Below are 16,390 nucleotides of genomic sequence, written 5' to 3'. Positions count from 1 at the left end.
GGGGGTGTCTAATACATAGGCCCCTCAAAGCCACTTCAGAACTGAACAGGTACCTTAAAAAAAAAAGGCTTTTGAAATTTTCTTAAAAATATGAGAAATTGCTGTTTATGTTCTAAGCCTTGTAACGTCCAAGACAAATAAAAGAATGTTCAAAAAATGATGCCAATCTAAAATAGACATATGGGAAATGTGATCTAGTAACTATTTTGGGTGGTATAACCATCTGTTTTACAAGCAGATGCATTTAAATTCAGAAAAATGCAATTTTTTCAAAATTTTCTCTAAATTTTGCAGTTTTCACAAATAAACACTGAATATATTTTACCACTAACATAAAGCACAATGTCTCACGAGAAAACAATCTCAGAATCGCTTAGATAAGTTTAAGCATTCCAAAGTTTTTACCACATAAAGTGAAATATGTCAGATTTGAAAAATGGGCTCTGAGCTTTAAGGCCAAAACAAGGCTGCGTCCTTAAGGGGTTAAACTCACCCATTACGTATAGACCTATGTGCGCGCATTCAATATCTTAAGCGTGCTTAGCCCATTTAGTTACACTGTGCACTGTGAGAAGGGTGGAGGACAGTGCGGCGTGCGCTGTAAGCCGCAACAAATCTCCCGGCTAATGAACAGATACGGTGCCAGGACCAAGCTCAGTACATAAATACTGCACCAGAACCAAGCTCATACATATATACAGCACCAGAATCAAGCTCAGTACATAAATATAACATCAGAACTAAGCTTAGTACATAAATACAACACAAGAACAAAGCTCAGTACATAAATACAACTCCAGAACCAAGCTCAGCACATAAATAAAGCACAAGAACCAAGCTCAGTACATAAATAAAGCACCAGAACCAAACTCAGTACATAAATACAACACCAGACCCAAGCTCAGTAGATAAATACAACACCAGAACCAAGCTCAGTGCAATGCTGGGGGTAGGGAAATGGACAAGTGAGCCCTAATCTACCCGCCACTCTGTCCCTGCCTACTTGCAACGACCCGCCCTAGGCGACGGGGTACAACTGGGCGGCGGCCCCTATGCTCAGTAAGTGCAAGAGACAAACAGACAAGGGAACACAAAGCAAAGGGAAATGGGGCAGTTGCCCACGGCAACACCGTGAGCAACAAGAGTGGTGAACGAGCCGAGTCAAACCAGGAGTGCACGAGGTACCAAACGCAGAGCAGGAGAGTAGTCAGAAAGCCAGGGTCAGTATGGAGCAGGATCAAATAGTCAGAATCTGTAGCTGGGCCTGGAAACCACACGAGAAGAATCACAAGCAAAGGAGGAACAGGAAAGGCAGGTATAAATAGACAGAGGGCGGGAGCTAGCTCCGTCTGGCCAGGCTGCGATAGGCTCTCCCACTCCTAAGCTTGCCATCCTGAGTGGTGGAAGCTGGAGTCAGTCTCAGAGACATAGACTCAGGTGCAGACTGATTACCTATGGGCGTATACACAGAAGTTGTGCCTGGCAGATCCTTTACACTCAGTACATAAATACAGAACCAGAACAAAGCTCAGTACATAGATAAAGAACCAGAACCAAGCTCAGTACATAAATACAACACCAGAACAAAGATCAGTACATATATACAGCACCAGGACAAAGCTCAGTTCATAAATACAGCAACAGAACAAAGCTCAGTACATATATACAACAACCAAAACCAAGCTCAGTACATAAATACAACACTAGAACCAAGATCAGTACATATATAGAGCACCAGAACCAAGCTCAGTACATAAATACATCCCCAGAACCAAGCTCAGTACATATATACAGTATCAGATTCAATCTCAGTACATATATACAACATGAGAATCAAGCTCAGTACATATACACAGCACCACAAAAAAGCTCAGTACATATATAAAACACCAGAACCAAGCTCAGTACACAGTACCAGAATCAAGGTTCTGGTGTTGTATATATGTACTGAGCTTGGTTCTGGGGATGTATATGTGTACTGAGCTTGGTTCTTGTTCTGTATATATGTACTGAGCTTTGTTCTGGTGATGTATATATATAATGAGCTTTGTTCTGATGCTGTAAATATGCACTGAGCTTGGTTCTGATGCTGTATATATGTATTGAGCTTGGTTGTTATGATGTATATAACTCCAGAACCAAGCTCAGTACATATATATACAGCACCAGAACCAAGCTCAGTACATATACAGTGAAGGAAATAAGTATTTGATCCCTTGCTGATTTTGTAAGTTTGCCCACTGTCAAAGACATGAACAGTCTAGAATTTTTAGGCTAGATTAATTTTACCAGTGAGAGATAGGTTATATTAAAAAAAAAAAAAAATCACATTGTCAAAATTATATATATTTATTTGCATTGTGCACAGAGAAATAAGTATTTGATCCCTTTGGCAAACAAGACTTAATACTTGGTGGCAAAACCCTTGTTGGCACGCACAGCAGTCAGACATTTTTAGTAGTTGATGATGAGGTTTGCACACATGTTAGATGGAATTTTGGCCCACTCCTCTTTGCAGATCATCTGTAAATCATTAAGATTTCGAGGCTGTCGCTTGGCAACTCGGATCTTCAGCTCCCTCCATAAGTTTTCGATGGGATTAAGGTCTGGAGACTGGCTAGGTCACTCCATGACCTTAATGTGCTTCTTTTTGAACCACTCCTTTGTTGCCTTGGCTGTATGTTTCGGGTAATTGTCGTGCTGGAAGACCCAGCCACGAGCCATTTTTAATGTCCTGGTGGAGGGAAGGAGGTTGTCACTCAGGATTTGACAGTACATGACTCCATCCATTCTCCCATTGATGCGGTGAAGTAGTCCTGTGCCCTTAGCAGAGAAACACCCCCAAAACATAATGTTTCCACCTTAATGCTTGACAGTGGGTACGGTGTTCTTTGGGTCATAGGCCGCATTTCTCTTCCTCCAAAAACGGAGAGTTGAGTTAATGCCAAAGAGCTCAATTTTAGTCTCATCTGACCACAGCACCTTCTCTCAATCCCTCTCAGAATCATCCAGATGTCCATTTGCAAACTTCAGACGGGCCTGTACATGTGCCTTCTTGAGCAGGGGGACCTTGCAGGCACTGCAGGATTTTAATCCATTACGGCGTAATGTGTTACCAATGTTTTTATTGGTGACTGTGGTCCCAGCTGCCTTGAGATCATTAACAAGTTCCTCCCGTGTAGTTTTCGGCTGAGCTCTCACCTTCCTCAGGATCAAGGATACCCCACGAGGTGAGATTTTGCATTGAGCCCCAGATCGATGTCGATTGACAGTCATTTTGTATGTCTTCCATTTTCTTACTATTGCACCAACAGTTGTCTCCTTCTCACCCAGCGTCTTACTTATGGTTTTGTAGCCCATTACAGCCTTGTGCAGTTCTATGATCTTGTCCCTGACATCCTTAGAAAGCTCTTTGGTCTTGCCCATGTTGTAGAGGTTAGAGTCAGACTGATTAATTGAGTCTGTGGACAGGAGTCTTTTATACAGGTGACCATGTAAGACAGCTGTCTTTAATGCAGGCACCAAGTTGATTTGGAGCGTGTAACTGGTCTGGAGGAGGCTGAACTCTTAGTGGTTGGTAGGGGATCAAATACTTATCTCTCTGTGCACAATGCAAATAAATATATAGAATTTTGACAATGTGATTTTCTTATTTTTTTTTTAATATAATCTATCTCTCACTGGTAAAATTAACCTAGCCTAAAAATTCTAGACTGTTCATGACTTTGACAGTGGGCAGACTTACAAAATCAGCAAGGGATCAAATACTTATTTCCTCCACTGTATATACAGCAGAAGCACAAATACTGCTTAGTACAGAGATAATTTACAAATTCAGTTTAACACCTGCCATATAAGTTTGTACGGCATAAAACTACAGCTGCCAGTATAGCCTGAATGATGGTAAGAATATGCTAGGAGTTGCTATTTCACAAAAAAAAAGAGATACACCCATCATCTCGCTAAAGATAATACAGTGACTATAGTACTGATCAGTCACAGGCTGAATAAGGCCTCATGCTTACGGCCGTGCCTGTAATCATAGCCCTCGATTGCTCCCATACAAAGTATCATGTCCTATCTTTTGCGGTACACTTCTACGGCCCGGACACCTTCCCATAAATAAACGGGAATGTGTCCGGGGACAATAGAAGTGAATTGGTCCGTAATTGCGGTCCGCAATTACAGACGGTTTTTACGGTCGTGTGCATGGAGCCTAAACATTTACTGACTCACCGGTGACGACTCCTCAGATTGGAGTAGTTATTTTTCTCTTTTCTTTTCCATCTGGTCCAGACTTCTATGATGACTTCTCCTGGCCACGACCCATTTCTGCAGCTGTTTGCCACTGAAATGTCTTCAGCTTCTCACTTTTCCAACATTTCCGCACCTATAAACGAAGAGAAAATTCTCATGGTGGCACACACTATGCCCCTAAATATAATAGCATCATACACTATGCCCCCGAATATAATAGTGCGAATATAATAGTACCATACATTGTGCCCATGAATAAAATTGACTCAAACACTGTAAAGTAATGCACCACACACACAGTGCCCCCTGTAGATAGTGCCGCTCATAGAGCCCCCTGTAGATAGTGCCCCTCGTAGAATCCTCTGTGGATAGTGCTCCCCGTAGAGCCCTTTGTAGATAGTGCTCCCCGTAGAGCCCTCTGTAGATAGTGCTCCCCATAGAGCCCTCTGTAGTTAGTAGTGTTCCCTGTTGATAGGGCCCCCAGTAGCTTTCCCTGTATACAGAGCCCCCTGTAGCATTCCCTGTAGGCAGGGCCCCCTGTAGCGTTGCCTGTAGACAGGTTCCCCTGTGGCATTCCCTGTAGACAAAGCCCCCTGTGGCATTCCCTGTAGACAGGGCCCCGTGTGGCGTTCCCTGTAGACAGGGCTCCCTGTGACGATCCCTGTAGATAGTGCCCCCTGTGGCGTTCCCCATAGATAGTGCACCCTGTGGCGTCCCTTGTAGCGTTCCTTGTAGTTAATGCTCCCTGAGGTGTTCCCTGTAGATAGGTCCCCTATATAGTTCCCTGTAGATAGGTCCCCTATATAGTTCCTTGCAGTTAATGTTCCCTATATAGTCCCCTATAGTTAGGGCTCCCAATATAGTCCCCTGTAGTTAGTGCCCCCTATATTGTCCCCTGTAGTTAGTGTTTCCTATATAGTTCCCTGTAGTTAGTGCCCCTATATAGTCCCCCCTGTAGTTAGTGTCCCTTATATAGTCCCCTGTATCCAAAAGAAAAAAGCGTGTGGAGGATTCCTCCAGCTCACCTGACACACTCCTGTGTGTCGTTGACTGCGCCCGGTTCCTCGTGTCGGCACACGGATTCAAATAGAAAAAATGGGGGATGGGAGGTAGGATCCAGCGCTGTAATGCTTTTAAAATAGAAACGGCGTTTCCAAGTTTAATGTCCTGGTTAAAAAGGAAAGTCCAGTGGTATAGGTCCAGGGTGTAGATGAAGTGGGAAGAGGGTATCCTCTGTGGCCTACGCGTTTCGGACGTCGCTGCGTCCTTAGACTTGGCGTCACAGCCAAGTCTAAGGACGCAGCGACTTCCGAAACGCGTAGGCCACAGAGGATACCCTCTTCCCACTTCATCTACACCCTGGACCTATACCACTGGACTTTCCTTTTTAAACCAGGACATTAAACTTGCAAACGCCGTTTCTATTTTAAAAGCATTACAGCGCTGGATCCTACCTCCCATCCCCCATTTTTTTTATAGTCCCCTGTAGTTAGTCTTCCCTATATAGTCCCCTGTAGTTAGTGCCCCTTATATAGTCCCCCCTGTAATACCTGATTAAATTTGCAAGTGAATGTCTCAACTCCAAAAACCTGCACGCTTCCTGGCAATAGGTACTCTACAGATTTGTACTGACAGATGGTTTACGCTTGACAACCTTCTTATGAATTAGATAGAAATCTTGACAATAATAGAGGCTGGACAGAATAACAAAGTGCATAGGCTATGCCCAGGACCAGGTCATCATTGGTGTTGAGCAGCTCTTGATCTGGGCCTTTAATGCAACTTTCAATTAAATTAAACATCACAGAGAGCAATTGTCCCACATTGTACTCAGCAGACTGTGTCTGCCAGGCAGCGTACCATAATGAAGCCTGTTCTCTCTGATTCACTATTAAACTAGCCAATGGTAAAAGGCTACACTTAGAGTGAACCAGAATTTAAAAAAAATCACTGATGTGACTGATGACTAATTATTTCTGACAGAACCAGAGATCGTCCAGGAGAAGAGACAAATGAGTTAATGTGCTGCTACAGTAGGTGGAGGTGGGAAAGTTGTGCCGCTGGGGAAGAGGAAATTGTGTCTCTGTGGGGGAAGCTTTGGATATGTTGCTGACAGTGCTGAGGGTTAAATGATAATGTTCTGCTCTAGAGGCAGGAAAGGATGTGCTGCAGTGGGGTAAGAGAGGATGTTCTGCAGTGAGGGGAGGAAAGGATGTGCTGCAGTGAGGGGAGGTAAGGATGTGCTGCAATGAGGTCAGAAGAAGATGTGCAGCAGTGAGGGGAGGAGAGGATGTACTGCAGTGAGGAGAGGAGAGGATGTGCTGCAGCGAGGGGAGGGAAATATGTGCTGCAGTGAGGGGAAGAAAGGATGTACTGCAGTGAGGTCAGAAGAGGATGTTCTGCAGTGAGGGGAGGAAAGGATGTGCTGCAGTGGAATATGTCCTGCCAAGGAGGAAGGGGGTTATATAGTATGTTCCTAAGGGGAAAATATGTTGCTGTGGAGAGAAACTGAAGATGTGCTGCTAAAGGGAGGAAAGAGAATGCGCTGCTGTGGTGGTGGGATGAATGTTGTGGGACATGGGCTTGTGGGTCCCCTGTATGGTACCAGTACATGTGATGGCATCACAAAGGTGGTGACGTTACAAGGGTGCCAACGTTAGAATAAACAATATCAGTTTCATTACTTGATGTGTCCCTTTAAAGGCCCCAGAATGGATGGTGGCATCTCAGATGATGATGTCACAGCTGAGAGGGTGGGTAGTGGTAACATCACAAGAAGTGCAGGGCCTATAAATTGAGACATGGGCTCTGCACCTGCCAGGCCGCTATAGTGGGTGATGATGCTGCAGACGAGATTTCCTAGTGACTGAAGTCACTACCTTGGTGATGTCACTTCTGATGACTTCATCAGGGGTGTACTCAGGGACACAGGTTGGTAGGACCACTGTAGCACACCTGTGCATGTGATGAGATCACAGGGGTGATGATGTCATAGGTGTGGTGACTTTATGTGGGGATATCGTCATAATGTGCCGTGTCAGTGTTATTGCCTTACGTCCTCTCCTTTATTAAATTTTGCAACTCTTATTATTTACATACTGTAAATATTGAATTAACAAAAACAAACAAATACATTATGCCCTAACCCCCTCCCAAGTGCGCAAAAAAAAGAGAAGAGAGAGAAAAAAAAGTGAGAAAAAAAACCATATGCAATCTTTGACCCCACTCTCATAATATAAATAATTCTTCCTTTTCCAACTCTAGATGATTTAAGCATTTCGACCATTAATTTACAAGAGATTCGGTCTCATAAAGGAATGGTCAAAATGGCTAAATCATCTAGAGTTTGAAGGGAAAGAATTATTTATATTATAAGACTGTGGGGACATAGATTGTGATTAGATATGTCTTTTTTTCTCTCTCTCATACATTTCTCCAATAGCAAGACCTCATGCATTTGTCTTTTCCAGTCATCTACTCTTTGGGGGGGATTCTTGACACCCTTTTACGTAAATCTACCCGTTTTGCAGTAATAATTGGAATCCAAAATCCAATCTCCCGCTTCATCACAAATCAATAAACGTCACCTCTTAAATGGAGCAAAAGCAGTAGTTGTTAGACATCGGAGAATCCCCAAAATTACAGAGTGGTTACAATAAATCAACACACTCCAAGCATTCGAAAAAAACAGATGGCCACTGGAACTAAAATATTAAAAATACCCATTAAATTGGAAGAACGAAATTCAGTATCAAGATATTGCAAACATGGACATAATAATTTAAAGACCTGTACATGACTCTCTTATTCAACATTGTATTCAATTGCCATCACCAGGGCAGGTGAATGAGGTCAGCATCACTTGTATCTACTCAACCTGAGACTTTAGCAAATGTAAATAGTTAAAGCACTCAACATACAACGTTTAAATACAATGTTTCAAAAACATACACTGTTTAAAAAATGTTACATATACTGTATACCATGAAACTGTAGTATATACAATGTATCAAGAATGTAACGTAAACCAAACAAATTGTTGGCATACACGGGGTAAGTATACTCATAGTCCTCTTATGATGTCATCAGCAAGAGGCATATGCCAGGGACATCTTTTTCTTCACATTGTATGTGAGTTTTGTGTGTGTGGCTGACTAGTAGTGTAAAATAGAATAGTGTGAATATTGCTGTGGCCACCTCAAGTCCTACATTAAAAACCTACATCTAAAGCTGGGTTCTTTCGAAGAAGCTCCAAAAACAACTGATCCAAACCATGAACCACTGCTATGCCTTCACTACATTGTACGCTGGTGTGAACAGGGAGAGGAGCATTACATTATTAAAATGATAATAAGTAGTTATTATGCATACAAGTGGATCTAGAAGTGAAAACATTATTAATATTATTATTATTAATTACGTTTACTAAACTCCAGCTGTTTCCTGTGCATGGTTGTATTTAATGGTTCTACAAGGATACATTTACCATCCTAGTGTCAATATTTATAAAAAGAAGCTTTGTACTTGTGCAAACATTGGATACTAAAGTCGTTAGAAGATCTTTCTTGTTATTTTCATATTAAAGTGAGGGAAACACAATAGAAGTATTATCTTTCTCTTAAGTGTGGTAATTGTAACAGTTTTAATAGTGTAGGTTGTTACATTTACTATGTGGTGATGTGAAGTGTTCAGCTAACATTGCCTTTCTGTCAAAGTAAACTCTGCTCCCAAGTTTGTTTATTCAGATTTTCCAGCTGCAGACCTGGGCAAATGAAAATAATTGAGGCAGATTTCTGAATGTTAACAAAATTAGTGACATTAATTATGTCCATTGCATCTGGTGCTTTGCTTTCCTCCAGTTTTCCAGCTGAGAGTCTCGCATAGCCCTTGTATATACAGATTGTTTATAAACAGGCTGTAACTGTATGAGGGACACCATTAGTGGAGCTGAATGACGTAAGACTCTTCATCATGTCACTGAAGTGCACCTAATGTGGCTTCCATTACATTCTGAAGTGTTATTTATAGTACAAAACTAACTCTCAAGTTTTCCCCTTTGTTTATATATGTTTTGAAAAGGCAACTTGGTATCCAAATGTAGAATTTACTATAAGCATTTCCGTTGTCTAAGAGATGCAGAACACAAATGGATTATCTCTCAGACATATTTAAGCAAGGATAGGCACCTGGTAGATTTCTCCATTGGAAGTAAATGGCAATACTATGATCAGAGATTTATTTCTACTGGTTTAGCTACCTTAGCAAAAAATTGTGTTTCTCATTGTGCATTCCCATTGGTGCCATGATCAGCTAGTGTGGGTCTTCCAGTGCAGAACTTGGTGACGAATATGTATAGGCTTCACCTACAAATTATAGACCATATTAACACCCTGTTATATTATATGGTTGTCTATTTCTATTTCAGACATGGTCAGAATTGTCCCATAATTTGGCTTTTAAAGCTTGTATCTTGTATTAGCACCACTAAAGGAGCATGACATGTCAAGAAGTCATAATGATGGGAATTCAGAAGTTGGGATCCCCATCAATGCCCTGAACATAAGGGTCCTGGCACTTTGTCATGATTGTAATGTATGAATTAGTCAACCTCATTTAAGATTCCAGTCATGGAAAGATCTGATTGCTGGAACATACCAGATGAGCAATTGTGTTTTCTGTTTGCTGCATTCATCCTGGGCCTGTGGGCATCTCTGCAACTACACACAGCAGGGAAGATCTATTATTACTGTTTTAAACACCTTAAAACCCGACAGGCAGAAGATATGTCAAAATGATCATAGTGGTGCAATGCTGTAGGATAAATTAGGTGCATCTTGCTAGACATGTCAGAAACTTTTCTCTTCCATATGCCACCTCTTGGCAGGTGCACCTTTTTTGGGTGCAAATTGAGCCACAATTCTAGCATATTTAGCTTACTAAATCTGTACCAGTGTCCCTCCCGTGGCCGTTGTTAGGGGTGTGTGATCTGTGCACAACAGCCACCTCTGCTGAACGGGGCGCTTCAGGGGTAACTCATAGCCATTTGTGGCCTCCAGAAATCATATTATTAATTGTATAGCACTGTTAATAAATTACACGTGGAATTGTTAATTGGTGAATGTGTGACAGTATTATTTGAGCACTGTATTGTGGTATTTGGCAATGTTGCTTAGACAGTGTACAGTATATTACGTTTTGCAGTGTCTTAATGTTTGGGACACTGTATGGTATTGTTATTTAGGAAACTGCATAGAAATGTTATTTGGCAAACAAATAGTGCTTAAATTAGGTATAGTTATTTGTACACTGTAGGTTAAAACACCACATGGGGAAGCGCAAACAGAAGGTACCGCACAGGCAAATATTTAACGTAAGACCTACCCAGGTCCCTCCGGCACTAGACTCCAGTTAAACTTTTAGCTAAAAGGGAGGCTCCTAATCAAGAAAGTATGAGAATAGTGAATACATTTCTAATTTTATTATTCTTGTTACAATTTAAATTTATTCTTACTGATGTAATGAGGTAGTAAGAAGAGAATATATTTACCATTGTTTTTACAGCGATACATAACAACTGCCTCAATAATCCATTAACACAACTATTAAAATATGTCATGCAGTAAAAGTAAAAATACATTTGACATTGATAACTGACATTTATTTTGTATATTTTAGGCCTCACCGGGAGATAATTCAACTCGGACTCCTATCCAGACCGATCTTTATATCCAAGCTGTTATCTATGATCACATCACCCGACGGAAAACTTAAACTGAAAAAACAAAATTGTCTTTACTTATTAAATAAACACATGAATCTAAGGAGTGATCTATATTTATTGTTGATAATGTCAGGGGGTTATCTTCTCAATACATAAATACATAAATATATACTTTAACCCCCTCCCACAAAATCACGTACAGTTACGTGATGGAAACTGGTGTTTTAACGCATTTCCACATAACTGTACGTGACCAGAATCAGGAGTTGAGCCAGCGCCATCACTGCTGGGTGCCAGCTGTATGTTACAGCTGGCACCCTGAGGTATTGGCCAAGACCAGAGCTAGCCTCCGATCTGACCGATTAACCCATCACATGCTGCGTTCAATAGAGATCGCAGCATGTGAGGCGTTTTTAGACACCGGAACCCCAGCAACGTGATTGCTGGGTTGCCGGTGGCTGCAAAGGCGATTGGAGGCCTAATACTTACCTCCCGGTCTGCCAGCAACGGAAGCCTCCTATGCCCCGCTCGGCGGCGGGGCCTAAAAGGCTTCCGGTACCATCGGCAAGATGGCGCCGGCTCAGCTTCCGGCTCAGAAGCTGAGCCGGCGTCATCAGCAGTGGGTGTCCGTTGTATGTTACAGCGGACACCCCGATATATCGGCAGGAACCGTAGCTAGCTCCGATTCCTGCCATTAACCCCTTCGATGCAGCGATCCAATGCGATCGCTGCATCTCAGCAGTATGTAGCAAATCGTCATCCTACCATGCGATGGCAAAGCTGGCAACTGCTACTATGGCAACAGGAGGCCTAACAATGGCTTCCTGTCTGCCATTATGGAAGCTGATTAGGCTTCCTGCCCGGAGGCGGAGCCTGATCAGCTTGCTGTCAGTGAACAACTGACCGTTCTAATACATTGCACTACATAGGTAGTGCAATGTATTAGAACATCAAACAAACAGTTGGAGCTTCAAGTCCCCTATTGGGACTAAAGAAAAGTGTAAAAAAAAGTATAAAAAAAGTTAAAATAAAAGTTGCAAAAAATACAATAAAAGTTTCAAGTAATAACATAAAACACTATCGCCCTTTTTCCCTTATCAAATCATTTATTATTGAAAAAATAATAAAGCCATACATATTCGGAATAGCCGCGTCCATAACGACTTGAACAATAAAAATATTATGTTATTTATCCTGCATAGTGAACGCCGGAAAATAAAAATAAAAAATACTGCCATAATTGCTGTTTTTTTGGTCACTTTGTCTTCCAAAATTTGAAATAAAAAGCGATCAAAAAGTCGCATGTATCCAAAAATGGAATCTATAAAAACTATAACTCGTCTCGCAAAAAACAAGCCCTCATACAGCTCCGTCAATGAAAAAATTAAAAAGTTATGGTTTTCACAACTTGGCGACAGAAAAAATACACTCTCTTTACAAAAGTAATTTTATTGTGCAAAAAGATGTAAAACATAAAAAAGTGGCATAAATTAGGTATCGCCGGAATCGTACTGACCCGCAGAATAAAGTTATCATGTAATTTATGATGCATGGTGAACGCTGTATAAAAATAACTAAAAAAATATGCCAGAATTGCTGTTTTTTTGTCACTTGGCCTCCCCCAAAAAAAAGGATAACAAGTGATCAAAAAGTCGCATGTACCCCAAAATGGTACCAATAATAACTACAGCTCATCCTGCAAAAAAACAGCCCTCTTAGCACTACGTCTATGAAAAAATAAAATTAGTTAAAGGGAACCTATCACCAGCATTTCACCTATTAAACCAGCAATACCTGGTGGTAGTGGGTGAAAAAATCATTTCTATATAACCTATAATTGTCTTCTTAGTCGGCTCTGTAGTTTTAGTATTCAGTTTTTTTAGTGTTCCCACACCGTATGCTAATGAGCATGAGTCATATCTTCGTTTGAAAAGAGTCAAATATTCGTTTGAAAAGAGTCATATCTTCATTCCTCAAGTCTTTCCGGGTTCACCACGCCTCCTTACTTTTGATTGACCGCTCCATGCCTTCCCCTAGCACACAAAATCCTGCGCTTGTGCATTGATGTCCTCTTTTCGGGTGTGCGCACAAATGGACACCGGATTATTACAATAAAAGGTGCAAAATGTTTGCAGACCGTTATTTACAGTCGGCGGAGGAGTTAAGGAGAGTGGATAATGGCAATGAATTTTTACTAGCAGCGGCCAGTGAGGGATAAGTAAAGTTCAATAGGTGAAATGCTGGTGACAGGTTCCCTTTAAGGCTCCAATAAGTCAGGAAAGACAAAATCTGCAACTGTGCAGGACCAAGGGAAACATTTCTTCTGTTTGAAGTGGCGAATTATCAAGGGCCCTAATATTAGGGAACAAGGAAGGGGAGGGCCCGAACATATCTGCTGGAAGCGAGGGTGCCCGTATTATACCAGGACAACACTTTCCAGCAAAATTCCCCAAACTGCAAAGGGGCAGAGTGTGGGCCAAAAGGGGGATAAGAAAGGACATTTATCAGTGCGACACTGGCCTGTGCAAAAAGGATTGCTTCACAGCATAACACACATCTTTTTACCCTATTATTATACCACCAGACTATGCCCCTGATGTACTCTGCCCCATTTACATATGCCCCTACATTATAAATGGAAACACCAGTAAAACTCCAAACAAAACTACTACCAAGCAAAATCTGTGCTCCAAAAGCAAAATGGCGCTCCCTCCCTTCTGAACCCTACAGCGTGCCCAAACAGCAGTTTACTTCAACATATATGGCATCGCCATACCTGGGAGAACCCTTTTAACAATTTTTCGGGTGTGTATCTCCAGTGGCACAAGCTGGGCACCACATATTTGCCACTGAAATGGCATATCTAGGGAAAAATTGTACATTTTACTTTGCACCTACCGCAGCGCAATCATTCATGGAAGAGACCTGTGGGGTGAAGATGCTCACTACACCTCTTATTAAATGCCTTGAGGGGTGCAGTTTCCAAAATGGGGTCACTTCTCAGGGGTTTCTTTTATTACTTCACATCAGAGCCCTGCAATTGTGAACCAATACTTTGTAAATTACCAAATTAGGCCTCAATTTCGCATGGTACTCTTTCACTCCTGAGCCTGGTCGAATGTTCAGGAAAAAGATTAGGGCCACATGTAGGGTGTTTCTAAAACCGGGAAACACAGCATAATAATTAGAGATATGTCTTGTTATCGTGGCACAAGCTGGGCACCACATATTGGCATATCTATGGAAAAAATCCAATTTTCACTCTGCAGCATCGAGTGCACACCAATTTCTGCCAATCACCTGCGGGGTTAATATGCTCACTACACCCCTAGGTGAATACCTTGAGGGGTGTTGTTTCTAAAATGGTGTCACTTCTGGGGGGGATCCACTGTTTTGGTCCCACAGGGACTTTGCAAATGCGACATAGTGTCCAGAAACCAATCCAGCAAAATCGGTACTCCAAAAGCAAATGGCGCTCCTTCCCTTTGGAGCCCTATTCTGTGCCCAAACAGCAGTTTATGACCACATATGGGGTATTGCCGTACTCGGGAGAAATTGCTTTACAAATGTTGGGGTTCTTTTTTTACTTTATTTGTTGAGAAAATGAAAAATGTTCAGCTAAAACTATGTCTTATTGAAGAAAAAGGATATTTTTTTTATTTTCACTGCCCAATTCTAATAAAATCTATGAAACACCTGTGGAGTAAAAATGCTCACTACACCCCTAGATGAATTCTTCAAGGGGTGTAAATTGTGAATGGAGTCACTTTTGGAGAGTTTCCACTGTACTGGTTCCTTAGGGGCTTTGCAAAAGCGACATGGTGTCAAGAAACCAATCCAGCAAAATCTGTGCTCCAAAAGCCAAATGGCGCTCCTTACCTTCTGATCCTTGCCGTGTGCCAAAACAGCAGTTTATGACCACATATAGGGTATTTCTGTACACCAGAGAAGTTGCTTTACAAATGTTGGGGTTCCTTTATTCCTTTATTTGTTGAGAAAATGAAACATTTTGAATTAAAGCTACGTTTATTGGAAAAAAAATGTTTTTTTTTTATCTTCACTGCCCAATTCTATTAAAATCTATGAAACTATATAAACATATGTCTCACAGGAATGATCAGTATAAGGGCTAGGTCACCAGCATGTGCGGACTCAAACCTCCCCAATGTCAGAATAGAAACTCCACCATATATTTTGAAAAACAGAGAAAAAGGAGTCATATACTATTTAAATATAATTGCCAAAGGCATGGAAATATAAATATTTTATTGGACAATACAAAATACACTTAGTTAAAATACAGACTACAAATCGGACAACTGTATTCCAGTTGCACAAGGAGACAATAGGAACACACTGGTATTCAGCACAAAAAGGAGGGGAAACTCTGGAAAGGAGGCTATGTAGCCTACTCTAAGACAGCAGTCAGATGACAATATAGGACGCAAACCAAAGTGTGAACAGGTTAGCATCATATAGTAAAGCGTAACACAAATACAGTTTATCTCGTAATAATCTTAGTGAAGGACGGGATGAGAAATAGTGTTAACAATCACTTAAACCATACTTATGTATATAAAAAACGCCAGTCAATAGACTCAGCATGTCTGAGCCTCAAAAGAGGACACAGAGGTTCCCGGAGTATAGGTATAAGAAGAATTGGTTTCTAGAGAAACAAGTAACGTAACTGACCCATGTGGCTCCTATGTTCCAGTGACTCCAAGGTGAGGAGAGACCCCAACGCGCGATTCGCGTGGATAGGTTTTTCAAGGGGTGTTCTGACATCTGCTAGTTACACCACTTTAAATACATTGGATAATTTGATGAGCTGATTTTAGTGCCAATGGGAGCCTGAGTCATACGGCCGTGCATGTCAGATCAAAGCATCGCAAGAGTCACGCACCGGACCGCTGAGACCCTACCACGCATGCGCGGCTCCGGAAACCGCGCACGCACAGAGGGTTACAATCAGCAGCCCGAGCGAGAGCCACGGATGAAGCGTCCGGCACGCAGGACACAAAGGTAATATGAAAAATGGGAATTCTATAAGGATCATAATTTATTTTATTAAAAATTCAGACTTTAAAGGAAGGAGATAAACTGTATTTGTGTTACGCTTTACTATATGATGCTAACCTATTCACACTTTGGTTTGCGTCCTAAATTGTCATCTGACTGCTGTCTTAGAGTAGGCTACATAGCCTCCTTTCCAGAGTTTCCCCTCCTTTTTGTGCTTAATACCAGTGTGTTCCTATTGTCTCCTTGTGCAACTGGAATACAGTTGTCCGATTTGTAGTCTGTATTTTAACTAAGTGTATTTTGTATTGTCCAATAAAATATTAATATTTCTATGCCTTTGGCAATTATATTTAAATAGTATATGACTCCTTTTTCTCTGTTTTTTAAAATCTA

The 16,390-nt window shown here is 41.4% G+C and overlaps 1 protein-coding gene across 2 annotated transcripts in view; it reads left to right on the top strand.

Annotated features, from left to right (window-relative positions):
• The window catches only part of CFAP299 (cilia and flagella associated protein 299), a 504,679-nt gene extending 493,610 nt beyond the window's left edge, over positions 1 to 11,069 (top strand). Inside the window, exon 7 of one of the 2 annotated variants that reach the window (XR_012880616.1) lies at positions 10,933 to 11,019. Coding sequence is in view for 1 of the 2 variants with exons in the window: in XM_075849838.1 (XP_075705953.1) it covers positions 10,933 to 11,028 (96 nt within the window). In the remaining variant the exon portion in view is untranslated. Of the gene's footprint in view, positions 1 to 10,932 lie in introns of both variants that reach the window. The other variant, XM_075849838.1, reaches the window with a different exon arrangement.
• The last annotated feature ends 5,321 nt before the right edge of the window (positions 11,070 to 16,390 follow it).

This window comes from Rhinoderma darwinii, chromosome 1 (genome assembly GCF_050947455.1).
Source record: "Rhinoderma darwinii isolate aRhiDar2 chromosome 1, aRhiDar2.hap1, whole genome shotgun sequence".
In the NCBI taxonomy this organism is placed as follows: domain Eukaryota; kingdom Metazoa; phylum Chordata; class Amphibia; order Anura; family Rhinodermatidae; genus Rhinoderma; species Rhinoderma darwinii.
This window is presented reverse-complemented; position numbering and strand designations above follow the sequence as displayed.